The sequence below is a fragment of the Haemaphysalis longicornis genome, unplaced genomic scaffold, assembly GCF_048455015.1.
Source record: "Haemaphysalis longicornis isolate Haplotype H1 unplaced genomic scaffold, Haemaphysalis longicornis Haplotype H1 scaffold_9, whole genome shotgun sequence".
Lineage (NCBI taxonomy): Eukaryota > Metazoa > Arthropoda > Arachnida > Ixodida > Ixodidae > Haemaphysalis > Haemaphysalis longicornis.
Genome location: NW_027526460.1, coordinates 149073455 through 149100054, shown reverse-complemented (window position 1 = coordinate 149100054; position 26600 = coordinate 149073455). Strand labels below are relative to the sequence as shown.

Below are 26600 nucleotides of genomic sequence, written 5' to 3'. Positions count from 1 at the left end.
AGAATTCGCCCATCCCGCTAAACATCAAACTCTACAGTTAGGCCTGCGTATTGGTGATTTTACATACCAGCGCCTAATACCAGCGTTTGATACCTGCGGTCAAGCATAAGAAAACATTCGCACCAGCACCACGTAAATGCAAGCAATGAGTCCTAGTGCTTGGTCTCCTAAAATAATTTGTTAGCTGTTACCCTTTCGTGGAAGCATCCCAGAAGCATTACTGGGAGGGCACCGGGAAATCAAAATCACGCGTTTGGAGCGAGCAAGGTAGGTCCATTTCGGCTACTTTGGGGATTCGATGCCTTGCAAGATTTAATTTGCAGTGATTGAATATTACATTTACAGTCAGTCTCCTGAGTTGGGCCAGATCAAGACACGTCGAGTAGAATGTGGTTACGATTACCCAACATTCTCCTCCAATGAAGAAGGGGTACATGCCGACTCGCGGCCAAAGCGTTCAGGAAGCTCCGTTGGCTGGAGCTACATTAGGATTGTGCTTGATGTCCGGACCGTTTCGCTACTCCTGGTTAAAGCGAAGCCCCTACGACTCCAGGTACAAGCTAAAACAACGCCTTGTCCCGTTCATCTAATCTTAAAGCTCTGCGCAGGTTAAGCAAGCGCCTCCGACGGCTGACGAATGAAATCGCCTAGAGAGAGAGGGAGAAACAGAGAGAGAAAGGGAGAGATACTGAGAGAGAGAGAGCGAATAGATTTAATTGTAACAGTGCGTTTAACCGAGTTATTTCCATAGCTTGCTGCTCCATATAAGGAAACAAACATATGAAAGTTTGTTAATAAAATAAATTAATTAATAAATACAATGAAATAAAAGTTACGTGATGGCAATAATTTTGAAACACATATACACAGTTTGGCGGGGATACACAACAGCGTTTCACCCAATGGACAGTGTGCGGAGAAAGTCAGTTGGAGGAGTGACGGATAGTTCCAACTGAAAACTGACAGAAGCAGAAGCTGGATGCGTTCAAGTTCACTGCACGTTCACTGCGCGCACTGGCAGCCAAAGCCACGTCCACTTGGCACACATGGCTTCACCGCGTTCCATGATTGCAATTTTTTTATAAATGTACAGAGCTGGTGGTCACGTCCATCGCCTTTTTGCTCCGGTTAGGACGATGTCGAAACTTGGGGTGTAGGAGGCCGCTGTTCCATGTTTTATTCCACATCGATGGTAAAAGACTGGGAAAAATGGACGTTTGTGGCGCCTAAATCGCCGAGTTGGGCAGTGCGTAGGAGGCAGGCGTTTTCGACGTATACTACTCCTCGGCCGTTGAGCTTAAAACTAAACCTCGCACCTACCCAGAGGCAATCTTTCCATTTAGAAACTGAAGCCTTCGATGTGCTCGAAGATTTTTGAAAATGGTCGCTCTGAGAACAGCCTCCAATGCTCTCGGATGGATCATGATTACGAAGTCTGCGGCTCGACGAGGGTGGAGAATTGTTCTGCTTGAAGGAAACTGTCGTCGTTATGAGGCCATGCAGGACTGGCATCTGCTTCATGTTTTCCAGAAAAAATGTTTCCCAGAAAAGGACTAAAGACGGTTTTTTTCTGGACTTTTGGCAAAGTTAGACTTTGGCAGGATGTTTAGATATCGCGTGACGGTCTTTGTAACACTTGCCTCAGGATGGGAAGTTCTTCTTGAAGCCTTTTGCGCTTTGTATCGTTAGCATTGGCGTTGAAACGGGGTTCCAAGGTGGTGTGTCCCACCGTGCCATTAAAGCCTCGATGTTTGCATTGTTTTTATGCGGGTTCTGAAAGAAGTGCTAGCAGGACTAAGGTGTGGAATTTTCGCCGAACATAGATGACATTTCACCGCTGATTGAAGTAGTCTTGGAGGCCCATTGGGCTCTGCTGTCAAAGTTTTCGAGCTAGTCATGGGTTAGCTTGAAGTTATTAGGTATTTCTGGAACTTGCGGTCCCAGCATGTAGACCAGCACGTCAACCTGACATCCTTCGTGTCGATCGCTGTGACCATAGGCAGTGCGGTAGAGAAGGAAACGTCCCCACTGGGCCAGCGTGTCGGTAAGGCGAAGATGGACGGATAAGGTTCCGCGATTTGGAACAAGGCTGCAGTGTTGTTGAACATCAAGAGCGAGTAGTTTCGAGGCCGAGAAAATGGCCGCGGTTGTAAAGAAATAAAAACATATAGGATGCAGCGGGATTCTAACCCCGTCCTCCACAGTGTCAGCCAGAGGCTCTGACGACTGTGCTAATGCAGCGCTGGTTTTTTTAAATACATTGGAAATTCAGGCAGATTCATGGTCACACAAAAGGGTGACAGGATACAAAAGCTAACAGACAGGCCAGAAGAAACAGATAAGCCCAACGGCAGTTTGTCAACCTTCAAAACCCAGGCAAGCAAGCACACGGGTCCAAAGCGTACAGCCACTCCGGTGGATGGGACTTCGCTGCACGGACAGTCGTCACCGAAGCAGCCAGTCCACGAAACAAACTTAGTTGGGCATTCGGGTTGCTCATGCCGGCAGACATGCGGCATTTTCACCGTCCATTGTTGCGCTGCAGCGCAAGCGTACCTTCAATCTGGCCAAGCGTCTGCACTGGAACAGTCGTGTTAGACCCAGCCATACCGGCCGATAGCTGTGACGCTAGAGCGCAGGTGTGTTTGTGTGTTTGTGTGTGTGTGCGCGTTCAATCAGCGTCGAAGCAAGACCGGTCGTTCCAAAGCGTCTGCAATCGAGCGCACGTGTAAGAAACGGGAAACGCCGGCCAGAACCGATCGGCGTTCTCGCGTGCCGCAGCGCACGTGGAATAACTATGCTTGTGCTGTTTCCAACTCTCCCTCGCGACGGTGGGGCTTAAAAGCAAACGCGAGCTCCGCCGCTGGGTTCTTTTTCTCTCTTCTGTCGGCAAGTGAGCCGCAATAAACGTGGCGTCTTCGGCCTCCGGCGTCGACTTTCTGCGTCGGCCTAGAGCACAGCTCGGCCAAAACGTAACACCATACACACCCAGCCCAACAAAAATGTGGCAAGGCACCCGGATAACATCAAAAAAGGCAAGAAACGAATTGGTTACGGAAAATGACTGTGCTATTCCTATACTATTCGAACGCTATCACAAAAGTTGCTGTCGTAGTTGTTTCTTTGTTCGTTGCACATGCCCACTTGGGGGGTTGACCTACAATCAGCAGCTTTGAAGGGCTAATGTGCACAGTTCACAAAATCCACAAAACTGTCACCCGAAAACGCAAAAGTGGCAGAATAGGTCGTACCACGTGATACCAGAAAGTGATGGCACGGGAGTATAACTGGTGCACACAAGCCTTGAAGAACACTGATTCTATGGAGGCTGTTACGTGTAGGAGTGTATTTGCCATCTGAAATGTATTTGGACACCCTGACTACCACAACCTTTGAATCTGTTGATGAAAACTCGTGTGGGCCACATGGTCGCAAGACGTTTGGAGGGCGGATTCCAGAAACCATTTTTCATTAACATATTCAGAGGTTGCATTCGCCAGGGTATCCAAATACCATTCTGGTGCGGCTGTGAAATCCCTGCTGGAGAAAGTAAAACGCAGGGTGAGAAAAAAAGAAATGCAGAGGAGCGCCACGAGGGCCGAGGCGATGCCATATATCCACAAGGTGACACATAATATTAGCAAGATGGCAAGCAGGCACCATGTTCCCGTCATTTTTTCAGTGCCGAAAAATCTGTTGAATTTGTGTGCGCGAATCCCTGGCGATGCAAAAAAGGTGTGGCTTGTGGTAAGAAGCCCACCACGAGCTGTGTGGACTGTGCGCTGTCGGTTGTTTACGAGTTGCCAGTGGACTGCGGCACCTCCTATATAGGACAAACCGTCCGGCGTGTCAACTACCGGGCCCGTGAGTATGAGCTATCACTCACAAGTGATCACCATGCACATCTTCCTGAGCATTGCGCAGGGTGTAAATGTATGCCTTTACTTTCTGAGTAGAACGTGCTGGAACGCAGCTGAGACACGGTGGCACGCGAACTTTTGGAGGCTTACTACATCAAAAAGAGGGGCACAGATTGTGTCAGTAAGACGTCGGTGTGTTTGGGGGAGCGAGTTCCGCCTATTATGCCTTAATCAGTAGCAGCGCATGTGGCTTGCTCTTGGGTCTGTGGATGCGCAGGAGCGCCTCTGGTGTACTGACGTTTATATGGTGAGACGGGTGTTCAAATAAACTAGTTGGTATTGAGCGCTTGTCCAGTCTACTGTGTTTGTCTGTCTTCGTCCACTGAGCTCTTTTTAATTTTTTTGAAGCCATGAACAAACTTGCCCAAGCAAGCATTTTATTACATTAAGCAAGTAGGACGGTTTAACTAGAGTTTCCTGCAGCATACAAGGAAGGTTCCAACTGGCAATACTGCCTTGTATTGAGGCAGGTGTGACAAGCTTAGATGACGCAAAGAATCGCAATTTCAAACGCACTAAAGAAATTTAAGAAATTCTCTGCTGCTCTGGTAGCCAAATTGTCGTAGAATCGGACTCGTAATTTAAATGTAGTTAATTTTGTTTGTGCATTGCGTGACCCTATTGTATAGTACCTAGTTTGAGCGTGTGTTATTGCACCACAATAAACAATAACTCATACTTGTTCCACAGGCACCGCGAAAGGAGAACAATAAAGCAGCTGCAAATCGAGGGGTAAAATACCAAAAATAAAGTTGTTTTTTACCTCTCACAAGAAAAACAAAGGGCGCCGGATGCAACGCAGAAAAGCGGCTGACATGTGAAAAAAGTCCGCAGAAAAAGGAAGTTTCTCTTTGCTGACAGCGTAGTTAGGAATTTACTTGCCAGTATTTTCATCGAAATGTCATCCCGTTTCTCCATGGTGCCCCCTCAGGCCTTGCTAGTAGGAGGAAAATGACCCATAAAAAAAAACTCTGGAAGGGATACATCTGCGCCTTTTCTCTTCGTGTGATCTGCACCACAAAACAAATATGTTGTCGGCTACACACACTGTGCAGTTTAAAATGAAGACACCGATGGACTTTGACGTTTTCCGGGAGCGTTTAATTACTAGGAGGAGTTGGATCTGCGTATTTTTTATACACAGAGGAATTGGCAACAAATTCAGCTGAATGGTTGTACCGGAATGAGCACTACAAATTATAGTAAAAAATAAGCAATTATGACACAAACACCATGGCCCGCATGGTTTTGGGGAACCGAGGCAGAGTGCCTACTCACATTGCGTGAGCGAAGGTTTGGAGAGAACCACTGTCGCTCCGGCGAAGATGAGGCCGAACACTGCGATGAAGCTTTCCACAGAGGTGCCCAGGTGCACGCAAATGTGATCACCCGATTTGACACCCAGAGACTGGAACCCCGCAGCGTAGCGCTCGCATGCCCGTAAAAGTTCTTTCCGTGTGTATCTTGTGCGGTGGTCCTCCTGCAAGGGGGAACAAAACACGTTTCATCCACTGTTGGTTGACTCATATCTGGACGCAACTTAGGCGTGCTTTTTACCGGCAGCACCAGCGACTGGACTCGCAATATTGTTACCTGTCGTGTGGTAACGGCTGGTCATCCGTGTGCAGTAACAATTGATAGCGGCCACTTCGTGATCGACGGCAAGCGCCCACCATCATCATCAATGCTCGCTGCCTCCAGCCGGCCGGGTTAGAGTGTAGCCGGGTCACCAATAAATTAATGCGCCGATATGGTAGTGTGGCAAGGCTACATTTATTTACAAATGCAATTCGGTTGCAGCAGGAATCCACGATCCGAGGAGCGCGCATAACTTGTGACGGAGCCACGCGACACACCGAGGGAACACCCAGGCTTCTGCTCTGCTCGGCCACAATCTACGGGTGCTCCTCGGATCATGGATCGTACTGCCAGCGAATCGAATTTGTAAATAAATGTAGGCCCTTCCGCAAGACCCCATCAGCGCCTACAACGTAATGCAAGGGCACCCTGTATTCATAAAATTCGGAAAACTCACTTTCTTTTTATTCTTTTTACCGTAACATTTTACGAACGGTTTGGTGGTTGTAAAAAGGCAACCATCGTACCGGGTGTGAAAGCCGACTTGTAGACTCAATATAATTTGTATAGCGTGTCCTAGCTTTCACAACTGCAAAGCGGCTCAAAGCTCAACAAGATACGTCTCGTCTTGCAAGTTTCTTTCAGTCGGTTCCCTATCACTGCGCGCGAATTCATGCGCTGGATTACGGAAAGCCAATCATTTTGGGATGTCATGTCAGTTGCCAGTTTAAATGTAACCTTTTGGCAGCCCCAGATCATACCAGAACGCGCACTAAAGAGTATAGTAATCAATCTCTTGGGACGAAATAAACTATGACACATTGCTACAAGCGACATTGAATGAAAATAGTTGAGTGTTAGGTATGTCGTTCATTTATTTTTGGTTGTTTATTTACTTAGTACCCACTGCGCCCGGCAGCATTACAGTAAGAGGACGCAAAAAGGGGCATTCAGAATTAGTACTTATTAACACGCCAGAAAGACCGCATATATACATTTCAAATAGGCTGAAGCACGCCGCGTGAAAATAGTGTATTAAAATGATAATTATTTCACAAACGCCACTCGCGAGTACTCTACACAAGCGGTAATGGAAGGTGCAAACAGCAACAAAGCAATTAAAGGAGCATATACATATCTTCAATAGCCCTGAGACACACCACCTGAAAAGACAGGATTGCTACGATAATCTGAAAAGGGTGCGTGCTGGGAGGCTGCAAAAACACAACTCCTATATTACAAGAAACAATTGCAGAATGTTGAGCGCACTTGGCAGGTTATTTGAGAAAACAACAAACCTCGCCCTGCAGCAAACACATGACAATGTTTGTTTAGGCCTGAAAGTGACGAAGCCGTAGACAGAACTGTGTTACTAGAATGGTGTACAAACACCTAAGAGGGTAACCTGTCCTACTGGCGAATAGTTTTTAAAAAAACATTAGTAGAGAAACGCACTAGATTGAGATTTTATCTGACGACCTTCATAGTAATGGTGTGTAAGCGCGGATATTGTTACGGGGAATTAATTAAAGTTCCGGCAAAGACGACGCTACATGGACGGTGCTACACTGGCATCATCACAAAGAAGGAACGTGAAGAGGACGCTGACGGTGAAACACATGGCGTTTGATTCCTGGTTTCCGCGGTGCTCTCTTCCATTGTTTTTTAACCATTAGCTTCTAAATAGGTATTTTAAATACGCCTTTGTCAATGCCACTTCACCTTGTATCTTTTTTGGGGATTGTGCTGCATCAGCTCCTCCCTGCTCTACCTCACCCCTTCCTTGAACCAAGTGAGCCGCGGACATGGCTGACTCGGAGGTGCTGATCACGGATCTTCGAAGTGGCCTTAATCTCCGAGGCCCCAAAATGGCACCGCCTTCTGAAACAGCGAGCGCAGCTGTGGCGCTGGTCATCGTGAGCCCGCTTCAAGAGCATGGTTTCTTCTAAGGCACCGATGATATCGACATGGAGGACTGCGTCAGTCTCTCCGACCGTGTGAGTGCCCACAATCACTGAGAACCCACCCTTATACTGCAAGCCTCATGTTCTACCTGAAAAGTACGACGAAGGCGTTGTATGGCACGAGTGAAGCCAAACTTGCTAGCTGGGACAGATGCAAGGTCAAGATGATTAACATTGTTGGCAAGTCGACTGGTCGACTTGCCAACTATACTATACGTACTGGCTCTTTTCAACAAACTTGATTATCGCATGCCGGATGAGGATGAAGTAGGCCGCATGTTTAAATGCATAGCGGGTGACACCTTCAATCTGCTAGTGCGCAAGGAATGCTCTACCATAAACTCAATTTTGATTGAGTGAAAGTGTTTTGAGCGAGCGAAAAGCCTTCGAATTACACAGGAATTCAATTGTCTTCGTAATACCCCCGCCATTTTTTAAAGCAAAGCTTTTAAAGCAAAGCTTTTTACCTCTACCCCCCAAGGGTTCTTTCGCGACCATTGGTGTCAACATAAAACTCCCGTGAACAAATAAAAGAATTTACTGGCACCGCCAGGAATCGAACCTGTTACTAAAAGCGTAACAAAGCAAGCGAGAGGCCGTTGTCTTAGCTAGTTAGCTATAAGCCCACGGGGAGAGGGGAAGAAAGGTGGTTAACTCACCAAGCACATCTACGGGTTTACCTCTTGCATTCTCGCTGAATGCAACGTGATAGCGTCATGTGACCTCATGCGCCGCTGTACGCTCCATCCAGGGCACGTTTAGTGGCCCTTTGCGCACGTGCTAGGAGTTACAAAAATTAAAGGAAGCTCACACAAACGCATGACCTCTCACTTCTAGTACGCCAACGTGCTAAAGCCTGTGACCTCCAGTGTTCACGTAAAAAATCAGAGCTCCTTGTTGTACGCCCTCACGCCAAACGACACATGAAGGAACACATTCAAATGCTCGTTGATGGCCAGGCCACCACTACAGTCCCCAGAATAAAGATGTCGTGCCTACATCTCCAGGCCAACACCAACAGTGACATATACTTGCAGCGCCTCAATCACACAATCAATCAAATTATACACATCATCAGGCGAGTTGCCAACAAGAAGCGAGGCCTCGTGGAATCCGATACCTCACGATTAATACAAGCTTTTGTCCTCTAGAAAATCACTTAGGTCAACCCCTGTCTTCTTCTCAGCAAGGAGGACATTAAGATGCTTTATATAATGATTAAAAAGGCGGTTGAACAAGGCATTGTTCTTCCCCTGAGTGCGTCCACAGAGACGCTTCTTAGCACGGGGCTCCACAACACGGTGGAAGAGCTGATGGAGGGCCATCTTTCAAACCAGAAGCTCTGAATGAGCAGAACTGCGGCGGATCGCCGAATACTTCCCAGATTGGCGGGGCAGCACCGAATGCCACTCCGCTTGATGTACTCTAGGACTCTTGGCGACAAGAACTAAAGATGCTCCCTTTGCTTAGAAATATGAACCCCTAACACGACATGGGTCACCGACAAACACGGGCTCAAGCGCTCAACCCCACCCTTGGTGAGGATCATGCAGTTACCTATACTGACACCTCCCAACATCGAGGGCAGTAGTACGCCATCATCGTGGCTACCTCCAGAACCAACCTCCTTGCGTGTGCCTAACTCAAGACCCAAGACATGATGGCAGCTATCACCTTGACTCTTACTCAACCAGGGGTTCGTAAGGTAGTAACCGATTCCCAATCAGCCTACCGGAATTACCAGTCGGGTAGGGTGTCCCTACGTGCACTGCGTGTGCTAAAAGATAACTTCGTAATCGGTTCCATTCGGCTCATCTGGACACCCGCTCACGCTTCCATGGAGAGCAACGAATACGCCCACCAACAAGCCTGCGGTTTTACCCCCCGTGCTATGGAGCTGTACGAGGACAGTTACCCGCTTGTCTCATTCGGGAACATAACCCAGCATTATCGCCTTCAGAGACAGACCCTACCTTCGCCTTACCCTGACCTTTGCAGAGAAAAACAAACTACCCTAAGGCTCATACAATCCGGATCCTTCCCACACCCGACGTTATTGCACTTGAATGGCTCATACAATCCGTCTCCTTCCCACACCCGCCGCGTCTTCACTTATTTCCCTCGAAGCGCTACGACGCTGAATGTAAATATTGCTCAGAAGTAGGAACACTCCGCCACATAATCGAGGCATGCGACTTTAGCCCTGAGCACCCTCCTCTCGTTCCGTCATCTACCCCCCCAAAAAATTACGCCCACGTCCCCTCGCGGGAATCCTGGTGTGATGCGACGCTGAAGGGGGTTCCATTGTGCGTTTTCGTTGGGTCGATTACTCGAATTTCGTGAGCAATCGTCGGGTAAGGCGAGAGAGAGAGAGAGAGAGAGAGAGGGAGAGAGAGAGAGAGAGAGAGAGAGAGAGAGAGAGAGAGAGAGAGAGAGAGAGAGAGAGAGAGAGAGAGAGAGAGAGAGAGAGAGAGAGCGCACCGTAGCGCGGACGACCGTCGACTGAGAGACCGGCCGGAGCGCGGCGCTCCGCTTATCTGCGCAGCGCGCCCGAAGGAGAGGAGACCGAGGAGAGAGAGGGCTTTACATGCGCACAGCGCGCTTGCGCCGCGCGCAGCACCACCCACCGGCGAAATGAGAGTGCGCTGCGCCATGCGCTCGCAGATGTTGGGCGAAAGTGTTCGCTATCGGAGAGAGGAGAGGGGATGAGCAGAGGAGAGACGCAGCTGGGCGGACGCGGACGACGACGACGCAGGAAAGACAGGGCCGCCGGCAAGAGATGCTCCTCTCAGCGTCGCATCTAAAAGCAATGGGAGATACTGTTCTTCGCTGGGATCATCGTCAAGAACAAGATGAAGAGCACGCTTAAGGTGAAGCGCGTGGAGTTTGTTCCCTCGCTTCTGTGATGGTTTCTTCAGCCTTGTTTTTGGAATAACTAGCTTTTAAATAAGTATTGTAAATAAACCTTTGTAAATACCGCTTTAAGTTGCATCAATATGTAATGAAACGGAAAAACATACGCTTCGTATGGCATGCCATTCCGTGAAGTGTAATGTAATTTTAAGCGAAATACAGTTCTGCGATGTGCAAGTGATTCCCCATTCAGTAATTCAAAGCTGTATTTCTACTAAAATTTGTTTCTTTTGCCAATTTTGCTAACACAATCGCGGATGTCAGGCTTTGAAGTTTTCCTGATTTAGCTTTATTAAGAGTGGTTGGCGGGTCCCATAGCGTGCAAGCATATTCCATTATAGGCCCTATGTTATTTTTCTGCAATGGTTCTCTGGCAGTTTCCGGGAAGGTGCTTGTGTTGCGGATGAGGTATATTAGTGTCCTTGAAACCTTGCGGGTACGTTAATCAATGCACATGCGAAAGCGCGGTGTATACGTAAACGCCTAAGCATTTAAATTCACTTACTTTAATGAGCAATGTCTTGTTTTATAAATTGGGTAGTGGACATTTGCTGTTCTGGTAAACCGATAGGAGACGGTTTTCTCAAGGCTTAATGAGATTTCCCATTTTTTGCACCAAGCATTATTCCTGTTTAGATCATTTTGAATTACCTGTGTATCACTTTCACAAGAATTGATTGTATACAGCACACAATCGTCAGTTACGAGCTTTATGGATGACGCAATGTAAGTAATGTTATCACTAATATTTATACAAACCAGAAGAAACAAAGGCCCCAAGACCGGTTCCTGCGGTGCCTTGAAATCACGTCTATGGCACGGGAAGCCGCAGCATCGAGGATTGCATATTCTTGTCTACGGTACTTCATGCTGAAAGTCATGACAGTGTCTGGGCTAATACCGTATAAGTATAGGCTTCAATGACAGCTTATATGGTGCTACATTGACTGCTTTTCTGTAGTCTAACAAAATGCAGTCAACCGATTCACCGCCATTAAGTGTTAGTGCGATATCATGCGTGAATTGTGTGATGTGACACAATATCAACCATTGCGAAATATTTACTGGGACTGGTTAAAAAACCGGGCGGTATTTTTGATGTGTTTACTATGTTGCTATAGCGAACATGTTCTGAGAACTTGCAACATACTCTAATCGGAGAGATAGGGCGGATTTTGACACAACAGATGTTGGGCTGGTCTTAAGAATTGGATAGCCCTCGCTATTTCCCATTCATTGGAAATAAAGCCTGTGACAAGTGTGTGGCGCACTCCGACCCTAATCTTCGTTTGCCGCTAAGCTCAGTGCCCCCCCCCCCCCCAGGTTCGGTGCGCAACATTGTGTACGGCTGACCAATGAACACTGACGAGCACGGCCGCTCTCGGTCAGTCACCGTCACCACCAGCACGCTGCGTCTCGTTACTCGGCTGCGTGTCGTCACCTTCCCACGTTCATAAATGCGGGCCAAATCGTGACACTGGCGACGAGGGAAGAAGCCCGCGGAGCGGCCGAACCCACCGAGAGCACCGCGACACCGCCCCTCACGCCGGCCGCCATTACGCCATGAAGCTGTACGGGAGGCTCCAGCCGTTCGAGGGTGAAGGGTCCGTCTGGCCGGTCTACGAGGAACCTGTCGGCGTGTTTTTCCCGGCAAACGACACACCCGAGGAAAACAGCCCGACATTTTCCATGCCAGCTGCGGGACCCGCGCCTTCACTCTCCTCCTTGACCTTCTCAAGCCGGCCACGCCGCATGACAAGTCGCTGCTTGAGCTTATCGCAACGCTACGCTCACACTTCAGCACGGCCCCGTCGACGTTCATAGAACGCTTCAGCTTCAACAACCGGAGCCGCCGAGACGCGAAGACGCTCGGGCAGTCAGTCGCAGCGCTGACAGGGTTGGCGAGCGGCTGCGCCTTCGGGGACCAGCTCGACTTGTTGCTCCGGGACCGTTTCGTGTGCGGCATCAACGACCCCGCCATGCAGGCAGACGCAATTCCTGGAGCTTCCTGACCCCTCGCTGCACGACGCCGTAAAGGCAGCGCTGGCGATGGATGCTGCGGCCAAGAATGCAGGCGACATATCACGTGCGACCGGCTCACCGTAGACGGACGCGGCAGTGAACAAGATGGTGACACGGCATGGCAGGTACAGTCGTTGCGGTGGTGACCACCTCCCCCTCACAGTGCCAGTTCGCACGAGTGGAGTGCTTTGCGTGTGGAAGAACTGGGCACATTGCTCGGACGGCGGACGGACGAAAGCAGCAGCCGGCGTCGAGCACATAATCCGCGCCAGCCCACGGCCAAGCGAGTCGGCGCAAGGGTAGACGGTGGGGGCGTACGGCACCAGCTTCGGTTCCAACGGCTAGGCTTCACGTCGTGGCTGGAGACCCGCAGATTTTTCACATGTGGCACACGTACTTACTTCAGTCGTCTATGCCACCGTATATGCTGACCGTTGAAGTCTGCGGGCGTCCCATTTCCATGGAGCTGAACACAGGGGCCAGCGTGTCGGTCATGGCCGGGAAAGACTTCAAACGCACCTTCCCTGGAGTGTCCGTCGAGGCGTCGGGCGTCATGCTGCGCAGCTGCTCCGGACAGCTCGCCCAAGTCGAGGGTCAAGCCCAGGTCAGCGTTCGCCTTGGCGACAGGGAGGTCACCATGCCCCTAAACTTGACCAAGGGGTCGTCACCTACACTGCTGGAGCGGAACTGGATCCAGGCGTTGGGCATGCCGCTACCGGTGTACCAGGAAGCAGTTCGGGTGGTGGCAGACGTGCCGAGCCTCTTGACCAAGACGGTGGCCCGGTCCCACGTTTGGTGGCCTGGCCTGGACAAGGACATTGCTCGCATGGGGCAGAGCTGCCAAGTATGCCAGGAGAACCAGCAAGCGTCGCGTCATGTGGTCATAACCCCCTGGCCATTTCCGGAGAGACCCTGGTCCCGCCTGCACGTGAATTTCGGAGGCCCCTTCAAGGGCCACTACTTCCTGGTGGTGGTGGACGCCTTCCCCAAGTGGGTTGAAGTACTGCCAGTCACCGCTCCCTCGGCAGGTGCAACCATTGCGTCGCTGCGGCAAGTCTTCGCAGCGCAGGGGTTACCGTACGTCATCGTGTCCGAGAATGGACCCGCTTTCGCCAGCGACGAGTATCTGGCCTGGCTGCCGAAGAACAGAATCCGCCGGAAGATGGTTCCGCCGTACCACCCTGCGTCAAATGGTGCTGCCGAGCGGGTGGTGCAAACTGTGAAGGACAATCTCAAGAAGAGCAAGGCTTCGGATTCCCGGACGCAGGTTGCCGGAGTCCTGTTCAAGTAGCGGACCACACCCCAAGACGTCACGGGCCGTGCCCCCTGCGAGCTCCGGTTGGGCCGGATGATGAAGACACTTTTGGACGTGTTGCACCCTGACCTCCGGTCCACAGCGCTCCTGAAGCAGCTGAAGCAGAAGCTGGCGGCTGACCGAGGTTGCCGTCCTGGGCCCTTGCCGGAGTCTGGGGCTACGGTCATCGTCTGGAACTTCTGGCCTGGTCCAGCCTGGTCCGCCGGGCATGTGTTCTCTCTTGCCCGTTGGTCGTCACTGCTCATCCGCATGTCAGATGGGACCACGTGGCAACGGCATGCTGACCTTGTGAGGCCTCGCCTGGCAACCTCAGCCGCCCCTTCAGGAAGCCAGCAGGCAGGGGAGCCCCTACACTGGCCGCTCAAGCACAGCACCAGGGGCTGGTGCTATTCGCGCCACTGTGGCGCCACGTGCAAGTCCGGTGACACCTCAAAGGCTGATGGACGGTGCGAGAGTTACACAGGCAGCACCCGATGCTGCCACACCTGCATCAACACCTGTGCTCAGGCAGAGTACGGGACTACGGAGACCACCGGGCCGTTACTCGCCGAGGTGACAGGTGTTTTGTGATTGCGTTGGACGAACAAACTAGGGGGTGAAGGGTGTGAAAATTGTGTGGTGCCCCGGACCCCAATCTTCGTTAGCCGCTAAGCTCAGTGGCCCCACCAGGTTCGGCGGGCAACATTGTGTACGCTGACCAATAAACACCGACGAGCACGGCCACTCTCGGTCAGTCACCGTCACCACCAGCACGCTGCAGGCCGTCACTCGGCTGGAGGGTACTCCGACCATCCCACTTTCACGAATGCGTGCCAAATCGTGACCAAGCCATGTTGGACAAATGTTTCAAAAATTATTCGTAGATATTGCGCAGCAAAAGACATTCAAAGCTTTAGTAGCGATTTTGGTAATTGGTCAGGGCCAGCTGATTTTGCAACGTTGAAGTTCCACAAAACTCGTTTGATTCTGTATGTTTCAAAAAATACCTCCTTCATGCGTTTTTAACTGCAAGGTTAAATATGCTATGTTGATTAGGTGGCGATAACCCCGAGCAAGATATTCAAGTAAAATAGCGGCCGAAACATTCCGCTATCTCGAAAGCTTCTTCCTTACCATTGTCGCTTTGAAGCAGAGGTGGAATCGACATACCGTCTTTTTTATTACTTTTCGTGCATTTCCAAAGATCGTTTGGGTTCTGTTGGCGCCGATGTTCAAAAGAACCAAAAAATTGGGACTTCGATTCTGATATGGTTGATTTAACGTGGTTAGATATTCTTTAAAACTCATCTGAATTTTTTGGGCATTAACTGTGCCTGAAGCTGATAAATCCTCGGTTTTAGCTGTGTAAGCCACTGTAATTCTTTTGTGAACCAGCTTTATTTTTACTACGTCTTGGGGATAAAGATGGTGCATATTGATCACGTGGGTCTATAATCATGTTTGAAAAGTTGCCAGAGCTAATTTTCGGAATGCGACTAAGCCAAAGTTTGCAAAGTATTGCAGTAGTTATTTATGGCGGCATTGATTTCTGCTATGTTAGAGTTTCAATTATTAATTTTTTTTCTTTTTTTCTTTGTGTACGAGCTAGTATTCTCTAAGTTCATTTCACAAAGGACAGCCTGTTGATCACTAATACTAGAGTTAATCACAGTTTATAGCAGCTGTTCACGCGCGTTGGTCAAAAATATCTAGAATGTGGTTGTATCTGGCGAGTTGTAATACCATTTGTGTTAGTGAAAGCCAATTTGCAAAGCTAACCAATGATGCGTTAAGACTACGAGAAATTCCTAGGGAAGCCGGCTGTCGACGTCAATCAATTTCGAGTAGCTTAAAGTCGCTACATCAAATGACATGATCACTCTGAAGCGACTCGGGCGCTGTGAAAAATTGCGATAAGTATTCTGCGCCGGATGTTGGTGGACGTTCAAAGCGGCATACCGATAGGCACTCCCTATTACACAATCTTAATCGGCACCATGCGGATTCAGGAGTATTTCGGGTTTCTTTGTCAACATTTCAGAAGCTTCAGCTCATCCCTAATGTCACATACGATTGCCTTATTCGTGCGAGGAGTATTGAGATGCTCTTTTCTAGTTATTACATACGAGGGTGTTATCATATCGTACTCTTTTCGTTCGCTGCCTCAAGGCTTAGCACATATGCATATATTTAGCCTTTAATTTTCTTGGGTACTTCTCCATCAGTTTGTAGTGTACCTCAACCTTCAGCAACCCTCAACGCTGATTGGTAGGAGTTTGGGGTACCAGGCAAAGAGAAGATTCATTTGGCAGGTTAGTAGGAGCAATGATCTTTGCTGTACTGCTGGCCTGAGCAGCCTGACATTCAGAGCAGTACCGGCGGCCATGGTGGGCACGTCGGATAAACCGCTGTTTTCACTCATGGCAGGCATGCAATAATAAAACGGTCAACAGTGCAAGGAATCGTCGGAAGCTACGCGCATGCCCATCGAACACCGTCATCGGGACACGCGCCTTTTAGAGGCGAAGCTCCTCTTGCTCGGGCCGTGTCCCGTTCCTCGTTGCTGCCATACACGGCGGAATGGCGATGATTGTGGCAGGATCCCCTAAGGATTGGCCAACCAAAGAATGGCCGAAAAGGTCAAAACGTTCAACGCGTTCATTGCTACCCACCAAGGAGGAGAGGAAGAAGATGTTGTCGTTTGTCGCCTGCGAGCTCAAGACACGTACCGGGGGTACGCGACACAAGACGCTCTGCAGAAGGTGACAGCCAAAGTGGCTAAAATGTCACACCGAATTCGCCAACTTACTCATGGAGATTCTCATCGTCCCAAAGAAGCCCTACATAATCACCACAAACATCGACGTCATCGACGGGCTTGTCTACGGAGCGGTGGGAAGTATCAAGCTTTGCGAGCGAGGAGTGGTGGTCTTGACGCGGCGGCGCCCGGTTTTGATCCCACAACTCCCTGACCGTGACGGGAGGTGCGTGGCGAAATTCATACTGCGCTACAAACCGAGACGCGAGCATGGCTACGAACGCGCCTTATGTCCTTCACTCATTACGATGGTGCGCACCGTCAAGAAGACCTATAGCAATGTTTCACGGTTTTAGCGATAAGCATTTCAGCTTCACCCCTCGCATCATCATTCACTTCGTGGAGATGGCGGGGTTTTTTTTTACTGCGGCGAACCAACGACTGGAGGTGCTGGCTTCGCTACATAAGGGAATGGAGCACCGGCCAAGGCACATTCATAGCGGTACCCGCGGCCGTGGTGGACACCTCGGCTAAACCGCTGTCTTCTCTGGTTGCAGGTGGGGATTCAATTTTACTGCCCATTGAAATTCAGCGGTCTATGGCTGCAGGACTGCTCTGAAACTAGTGTGTTACTGTAGTTGTTATTGTAGCGTGTTAGTGTAGCCTGTGCTTCTCTGTGTTACTGTAACTTGTGAGAAATACGCCTTAACACGATGGCAAGCAAAAAGGGCGACACTTTGACCATATTTGCGCAGACATTCGATGAAAAAGGGCCTAGCAGTATAAAAGCATTAGTCAAGGTTTTGACCGACATGACTTCCATATTTCTGGAGGGGATGAATGAACTAAAAAATGAAGTAAAAAGCTGCATTCATCTAACACTTCTCTCCAGGCAGAACTTGCGTTATCACCCTCCGTAATGATCTGGAAAAAGCAAAACCCCGTGTCCTCGAATGCCAGAAAGAGAACCGAACACTAAGCAAAGAACGTGATGAGAGCAAACAACTAATTGAACTGAAGCAGCAGAGCAGGAGGAGCAACCTCGAAGTGAACGGGATACCTGTTACTGAGAATGAGGATATTCTCAAGGTCGTTGAAGCAATCGCTTCGCGGGTTTCTACACGATTGTCCAGTCACGACATTGAGATTACACATCGAGTGCATACAAAGGCTTGAGAACCACCAAACATTGGTGTTCAGTTTACTTCCCGAGCTACCCGAGACAGATTTTTGTCGGCAGCAAACAAAACACGTATGAACGCATCGATGCTTGGATTTGAAGGAGCCACTCCCACCGTTGTCAAAGAACATCTATGCCCGGAAAATAACATTTTTCTGGGGAAGGCAATCGCAACTAAGCGCGCTAAAGGCTGCAAGTTTGCTTGGGTCTCAGACGGAAAAATACTGATGAGGAAAGCTGAAAAATCAGAAGTAGACCACGTTACCTGTGAAGCAGATCTACAAAAAATTACATGCAATTCCAGCATTCAGCCGCAAAACGAAGCATGCCACACTAACTCTAGCTCATGATTGCTCCCAGGAAAAACATATCCGCTCTTCACAGTAACGTCCCAGCATAAATAGAAACCTGAACTCCCTTTTTTCTTTCAACTTTAAACAAGACAAGTAGTTTGAAATCATGGCAACAACTGAAACATGGTTAAGAAAACACGAAAATATAACAATTCCTGGTTACATGACAATATCGCAGCCACGGGACTCTCAATTACGTGATGGTAGTGTGGCATTGTCCGTTAAAAATAGTTTACAATACACTATCTTATCAACAGTTTCTTGTTGTTCACCGGCACTTGAAGCGTTATTTTTGAAAATTGAATGCGGGCTCTTAGTGGGCGTTGTCTACCGACCTCCGCATTCAAGCCTTGGCGGGTTTTTAGATGAAATGGAAATAATAATGTCTTCTTTAGACGAGAACAGCAAAACTCACGTCATAATTGTCGGAGATATGAACACTGATACAGCTCCCAATAATTTAATGGATTACACACACCTTCTTCGATCATACAACTTTCGCAACCTGATCACCACCCCGATGCGTATAACCACACCTTCGGCAATATCAATCGACCATGCGCTGACAAATATTGATACAGGTAGAAACGCAGGCGTCTACCAAACCCCAATTTCGGACCACTTGCCAATCTTCGTACAGGTTAACACACTTCCTATGGTAAAAACGCTTATGCCGACCCACAACCAATAAAAATTACGAATTAATCCGTAACAACCTGTTGTTAAAGAGACCGGATCATATCTAACATCTAGACGTAAATACCGAGTTATCGAACCTGATTACTACCATAAATGAGCTTATAGATGGCAGAAGCCGAAATGTAGCATCGTCGCAACGCTATAAACCAATTTGTCCCTGAATCACCGAAGAAATTTTAAGCATACTAAGGATAAAGGACTGTTGGTATCATAAGTGGCTACATGATAAGAGAAACGAATATTACCTGTACTAGTTCAAATACGCGCGCAACAAATCAGTGTCTTTAATGAAAGCCAGAAAAAAAGAATATTTTACTCGCCGCATTCAAGATACCCCAGGGAATCCGAAAAAAATGTGGGAAGTGGTTAACGAGATCACAAGAATTTAACAAAAAATGCTCCACCCATCCGCCTATTGTTACTAAAGACACTGTTAACGAATTTAATACTTTCTTCACCAATATCGGTCCTGAAGCAGCTTCGAAGCTTCCCGTCGCAAGTTTGGATAGTTTTCCTCTACCGCCAGTTATTGACTCTTTCGGCATTCACGAAATCGAAGGCAACGATAGTCCGTTGTTGCGCAGTTGTCAACAAAGAAAGCAGTAGGCTTAGACAGCATTTGTGCAACACTAATCAAGGAAAACAGTGATATAATAGGACCAATTTTGTGTCGTTTCTTTGCTTGAATACACACACCCGTCCTCATTGAAGATAGCCAGAGTTACACCAGTATTTAAGGATGGTGATACTTCTGACTCTTCCAGCTACAGACCTATTTCTGTTCTAAGCATTATTATAATATACTTGAAACAAATCTCTCTAAACCCATTCACAATTTCCTAGATAAATATTTTATTATTTTACCACAGCAACATGGATTTCGACCGAAACATTTCACTAGCTCAGCCGTCATTACACTCACCCAGTCTATTAACAGTGCGCTAGACAGCAACAAACTAGCTGCCGTTATCTTTCATCATATAAAAAAGGCCTTCGACATGGTTAACCATGATATCTTGCTAAACAAATGAAAAATATACGGGTTTTGTGATAGGGTGCTTGACGTTTTTTCTAGCTATCTTACAAACCGTCATCAAGTTGTCTCAACGAAAAATGTGACGTCATTCATGCAGTACGCGTGAATAGGAGTACCGCAGGGCTCTACTCTTGGCCCGTTGTTTTTTTTCCTTTACGTGAATGACTTGCCTCAGATACTAACCTCAGCCAACTCTATCATGTACGCTGATGACACTGCCATTATAATTACTGCCAATCTTACTACCGAACTCGAAAGCATCGAAAACGCTCAGCTGAAAAAAAGCTCAGAGAGGTATCTGAGGAACATATTGACCGTGAACACACAGAAAATAAGTATGTACTTTACCAGTCACGAAACATCTCTCGGTTTGGCTGATATCAGATTAGCTAGTTGCCAAGCGCAGCTTGAATAAACCCACCTTTTTACGTACCTCGGTGTGACCTTAGGCAAGCATATACACTGGGAACATCACGTCGACGCGGTTTGCGCGAAGATTTCGTCTGGCTGCTCTGCTACAATTCAGTTACGTGAATACATCGACACCGATGTTCTGAGAGTCCTATATTTCACGTTAGTGCGCAGTCATCTTACGTATTGCATCGAGTCGGGGGGCTGGACATACAATACTAACGTAGAGCGCCTGAGGCGAGCGCAAAAACGAGCTCTTGGAATAATTATGCTTTATGGCTACTCTCAACCCAGCAAGGCGCGCTTTACTGAACTATACGAGTCCTACCATTTGATCTACTTCGTGAGAAAAAAACTGCTGAATGCATCCATAAAGTAATAAGAAACGACTTTCCGTTTGTCGTGTCTACTCCCAATACTCCTGCATGCGCAATACGGGGCCATACCTTTAGATACTTTACTTAGCCGCAAAAGAAATGTTTACTGTACACGCATGTTAGAATTTACTGGTGTAAAGATCTGGAACAGCCTGCCGCATGACGTAAACGTAGCTAACAATTTTTCTGTTGCACTAGAAACGCACTACCTTAAAATGAATGACGCACTTTGAGTTCATGCTTGCAGCTATTATTTGTACATTGCCCCACACTTATACCCCATTATCGAATGACGTGATACTTCTTATACAATGTGATAACATACTGCATGATTCTTGTGATTTACTATCATGTATTCATTGTAACCTGAGTGACAAATGCTATTGCCGTTGTTATTGCTGGTAAAAATTCAATGTGCTCTTGTTTATTTCATTGGCTTATAGAATTGTGTTCATTCAAGCAATCTGTGCTCTAACGAGTGTCTCGAGCAGGGTGTCGAACCGGAACCGGAGCCGAACCGAAAACCGGAACCGAACCCGAATTTTTGCCCGGAACCGGAACTGAACCGGAACCGTATTTTTTCCGCCATTTTGGAACTGAACCCGAACCGGAACGAATCGAAGGAACCGTTCCGAACCGGTTCCGGGGCCTCAAAAATGTGATTTCTAGTTTTCCATTTCAGTACCCTACCTTGCGTCTGAAGATATTTTGCCACTCGCCAGACAGAACCATGAAATATTTTGCGTAGTCGGCAGTTCCCAAGACCCATCATGTTCTCTTTTAATTATTGCCCTCAATTTAATTTAAAGTTGTTCGTATATACTATCAGTTTGCGTTAGGTGCTGCCCATCTCTCCCAATAATCTTTTACATTTAGCATAACTTAAGTGATAACGCATATTACGAGGCAACATATCATTGAATATTCTTCATGGTTTCTATCTATATGGTGTTTAAAATCGTGTAAAGTTTTCAATGTGTTGTTAATTCGCATGCATCCCTGTCCGCTTGTGAAGGCCTTCAGGGACACCATCAACAATAAATCTGCATCTTCCACTTATTCTAGTTTGAATGAACAGTTATATACAAACAGCACTGAGACACAAACGCTCGCAGTTCTCAAAATTAACTTCACTTTTTCTTGTATACAGTGCTGTTGTGTCCTTTGGTTACTGCTCTAAGAGAACATGAGATATAAAAAAATGGGGAATCCTAATTTCCACTTTTAAAGTATATTTGATAGCATTTTCATGTTATCTTGAATCTGCTCAACCTTAAACTTAAGAGGCGGATGGATTGACGTCGATTAGTGCGGGTTAGCGGGTAGACTGGGGTGAATCAGTTAGGTGAGTGAATGAGCTAATGGGAATTAGGGGGACTGATGTGTTGATTAATTTGGATTAAAGGAATTAGCGGGTCAGTTAAGGCGGATGCGACGGTCGGACAATACATGATATCTTTGGGGTCCTTGGCATTTGGAAATTTTGCAGCGTTCTCCTTCTCGACCAATCAGAAAATTTTGTCACGCACAAAGTAGCCGCAAAGTTATGTGACGACCACCTGATTGCTATAAAAGGTCTTTCTTAATGCCCGTACGTATTGCGCCATTATGTTGTTGCTATATTAAAATTGACATCTCGCACTAAAGTTAATAACTAATTGCCTAATGCATATTTTATATTCATCAAAGGGTTTTCAAAACGTGTGTATATATGAGGGGAGACAGTTGGAAAGAAACTAAACTGCGAGAAAAAAAGGGAGGAACGATCAACTGGTTTGATGCAGGAGACGCCCGATAGCATTCTTCAATACCTTCTCTTTCTTTGTGTTACCGTTCTGCAGCCTCCCACAGGTGTAGCATCTCAACCCCCGAACACAGCCCCCTCTAAGCTGAGGAAGCGGCGATAGCACGTGCGCTTAGCCAAAGCGGCGACAAAACTCTCATAACAGACTCTTAGCAGGCGTGGCCCAACTTTGCCAACGGTCGATTGCATGTTACAAAACTTCCGATGATCAATCAGAGACCACCAAGGAGACCAGCCGGGCATGTATGGGCACCAGCTCATACTGGCATCCCCGGCAAACAAGATCACCAACCTCGTGGGTCGAGATTTGACTCGCTTAGCCAGCGCTGATGAAGCTCGGCCCGAGTGCATACATCCTGCAGTCACAGACCAGGAAGTTACTCAGCACTATGGCCTCTTCCGTAGAACGTATTCCTCCCCGCACAAATCACTACCGATTAACCAGAAAGATTACTCCGCACCCTGTGGGCACACACCTTCCCCCACAACACCAGACTTCACCTCTTTGGCGGGACACAACTCTCTGCATTTCGCTGCTTCTGTGGAGAGCCTGGGAACCTCATACACATAGTAGGCGGCTGCGGCAAGTGTGCCGTAGATCCATCCAACCTCCACGTTTCCATAGAGAATTGGGAGACAGCCATGGCCAGCTCCGGCCTGGAAGATCAGTTGCTCTTGATGGGAACGGCTGTCGATTCGGCCCCCTCGAATGAGGACGCCAGGCGCGTATCCAGGATTTTTGTTCGGGGGGGGCTAAGATTGTTCTCGTCCCCCCCCCCTCCCCCCCCCCCCCCCGAACAAAAAAAGTGCGGTAGTTTGCAAGCGCCCTTAAAGGCTATGAAGATAAAATACATGTTTGGTTCATTCAAAAGTCTGCCTTGTCCCGATATCAATGATACCAGTTTTATCGCAATCTTCAAAGGAATAATCAAAATATTAAATTAAACGTTTGAAGCAATGGCGAATCCCCGCCCACTTTCCGGCGGCGATTTCACTATGACAGTTCAGGATCTTGTTGGTACGATTGGCGCCCAACGACTTAAGTCACCGCCAAGGAACATGATTGCGCGATTGTAGACGGGCCTCCATTGATCTTATCATTTGAATTCTAACGTGCAGTTAACACACTCATAACTACGCGTTAGTGCTAGCCTATATATATACCACTCCTGCCGCTATCACTTCACTGCAGCGCTAAATTTAAAAAAATTTGACATTTGTTGCATTGCTTCGATTTAAAAAACGCCTGTGATTGGAATGGAGCTGTGCGAGTTACCAAAGGCTAGTTGCTATTCAATTGAACAAGGTTGTATTTTGTCTTTAAAAGGCTCTTTAAGGTTCTCTCATGATATTGGTGTTGATTATGATTGTATTAGTGCCAGCTGAAGTTGTAAACTGGGCGGAAATCCGCAGACCGCGTGGTGCAAATCTGCGCCCGTGATACGGGACGTACATTGCACGCACAGGAACCTTGTGCAGGCATTGCATTAAACGGCCATAGTTTCATGCAATTACTTGCTTTATCTCAACGTGTGGAGTATGATAGGTGTGACAACCGCAATAAAATGACGTAGGCCATAAGAATTAGATTTTTTTTATTTAGTTGTCCTTGTCCAAAATGCAAAATAAAATATTTTGCGTACGCCTGCACAGTAGCGGCCAGTGTCAGGCCAATGGAGCTCATTCTGTGCAGTATACATCGATTCTATGCACTTGCGTTATCTGTAGCGCAGATCTTATCTTTAAAAAATGAGAGGCTATGAATTATACATACAAGAAGCGTTATATCTCTAGCAATAATTTTAACAAATATCAACCCTAAACACACAGACATCATGCGCAATAACAGCGCTGTTAAGCACGAAAATTACATGAACATGGCAAGATTAGTCCACACCAAAGCGTAATAATTCAGCCATTGGTATTTGTTAAGTCATGCCAGTTTAAATTTGCGCTTCTGTTTTGAGTCTCAACACAGTCCATTTCGTAGCTTCTATCAGGTCTCCGGGCGGACATGAGAAGCTTGTGCTTTGTAACATAATGGATCTGGTTTACATTTCGGCACAGCCTAAATGTAGAGTCTGCTGTAATGAGCTTGGTGTTCTCAAATAGTTTTGCATTATTACCTGTCAAGTTTTCAATGCTTCGTGCATAAATGCCCTATAGTCTGCCTGAAGGCGTGTACTATCCAGTAACTTTTCTGGAGCAGCCACCCCATTTAGCTACCACTCCTAGATGAGGTAGAGCAAGTCACTGCAAAGCTCACCATTCGATGCTGTATCGAACTTTATATTTAGCAAGAAAAAATAGTAACGCAAAGACGACGATGCCTGACCGTACTCTTGCGGTTAGGCGTGTTTTGTGCAATCTGAGCAAAATATTGCTGTTTTGAATTTTGTCGTGAGATCTGAGGAAAGAGTTATAATGCGGTCCTACCATTTTGGTTTCAAACTTTAATGAAAGGACATACTTTTTTAGCTGACGCGTGCACTGCCATTTTTCAGCCGAGTACACACTGCCGGTTTTAAAGCTAAACGATAAAAAAATATCAGTGCATAAGCATGGGTGGCTCTGGAATGTATAGGGCGCACATGAGTTTTGTAGTTTTTGTTAGAGACGCGGGAAATGGAAATTATGTTGGGAATCTCCTTGGCCCACCAGAAAACGGAGGATTGGGCAGCTGTGCAGAGCCAGCATGACCTTCGGGCGTGGTGCGATGCGCGAAACAAGTCAGCATTTTGTTTTCCGGAGTGCACCAAGAAACCATGCGCATTGGCATGGCCCCGTATACAGAAAGGCCAAAGACTACCATGCTTCAGCATGAAGCGGACAGTAATGACATAGTTAAACTATTTCCTTGGTTGACAGCGAGCGTGATGTTGAAACTCAAGCATGGTTTCAGGCTATACGACAGGATAGATTGGCTAAAAGTTGCAAAGTTGTTTACCGTGATAATTCCTCGGTCATTTCGGTTACTTAGGAAATGCTGACGATTGCTCAAAATGTCCTTCATGCAACATTTTAGAATGTATAAGTAGCAGTTGTGGATTCAGGAAGAAAGACAACAGCGCGCACCCGTATGTGTGTGTGCGGGGGGGGGGGGGTGAGGTGAGCGGAGGAGGAGGGCAGAGGTGTGCTGGTGCTCTTGAGGGGGCCTGCTGTCTGTAGCCCGTTTATTTAATTAGGAAATTATGTTGTCTTGCACGACCGATTGAGCCTTGAAAGAACGATACTCCTGCGTCCACAGAACTTCAAAGAAGGCCAGGAAGAGTTAAAGGAAAATTCTACCAGAAAGGCACGTTCGTTTCTTCGCCACCAGTACGAAGGTCCTTCACTTGCGCTGTGCACGTACGCTGCTATGGGTTTAAAATTTGGTGTAGCAGTCGATGCACGCGTAGATAATAAACGCGGTAACAAAAGTCCCGATAACGCGCACACAATGCAACAGCGGCTACATCACATGGAGTTTCGTTCCAGTAAAAGCAAACTATTAAAACTGCAGCCAGAACAAATATATTTTTCACTCTTCATGTACTGATACTCACGCTGTCCCGATGCACTCTGAGTAACCCTCTCCAACTTCGTGCATAATAAAATATTTAGGCGTTACAGGAGTTGAATTTACGTTTTCCCTCATTAAAAATCACCTATCCGCTCCACCGTGGGCGCTTTTAACAACCAATTCAAACGCAAATAATGCATTCGGAATAAAACGAAATACACAATTTTAGCTCGCAGACGCAAGATACTGGGGCATCGTATAAATACAAAGAAATTATTATTTAAATATCAGAGAATTCATAACTGATCTGCACTGCACAACTTAACGTACAATGCAACCTCCATCGTCAAAAGACATCAGTGATCATGGAAGGATTAATCACTGGAAGGAAATGACTTACAATTCGAGGCCTCTTTTGGGTGTTGGCACTTGGAACATGAGCTTCTCAAAACCAGGGGCGCTTCTATCCTCGCGACATATTGCCGTTGTGTTTCAGGCCCTTAATATACACTGCTCTGGGCAGCCGCCGTCCAGAGAAAAAGCGGCCGTGGACACAATGGAGGGGCTTTAGTTGTGATCTAGGTAGAATATGGCCACCTGATCGTTGTTACTCTCGCGACGTCGTCTGCCTGTGGCAGGGCTGGTGACCGCGGTGCCTTCACATTTAGGATAAAGTGTGGGACTGGCTCGGGGAGCTGCAGCGCGCCTTTTTTGTCGAACCGCTGTTCTCCAGTTTCCTAGGTTAGAAGAGAATACCGCCGAACAAAGCTGCCTAATCGCAGGGGTGAA

General features: G+C 47.5%; 1 protein-coding gene across 1 annotated transcript in view; it reads right to left on the bottom strand.

Moving 5' to 3' along the window:
- The window catches only part of LOC144152150 (putative 4-coumarate--CoA ligase 2), a 78950-nt gene that overhangs the window by 37376 nt on the left and 14974 nt on the right, over positions 1–26600 (bottom strand). Inside the window, exon 2 of the mRNA XM_077683366.1 lies at positions 5199–5400. Within this exon, the coding sequence (XP_077539492.1) occupies positions 5199–5400 (202 nt within the window). The remainder of the gene's footprint in view (positions 1–5198; positions 5401–26600) is intronic.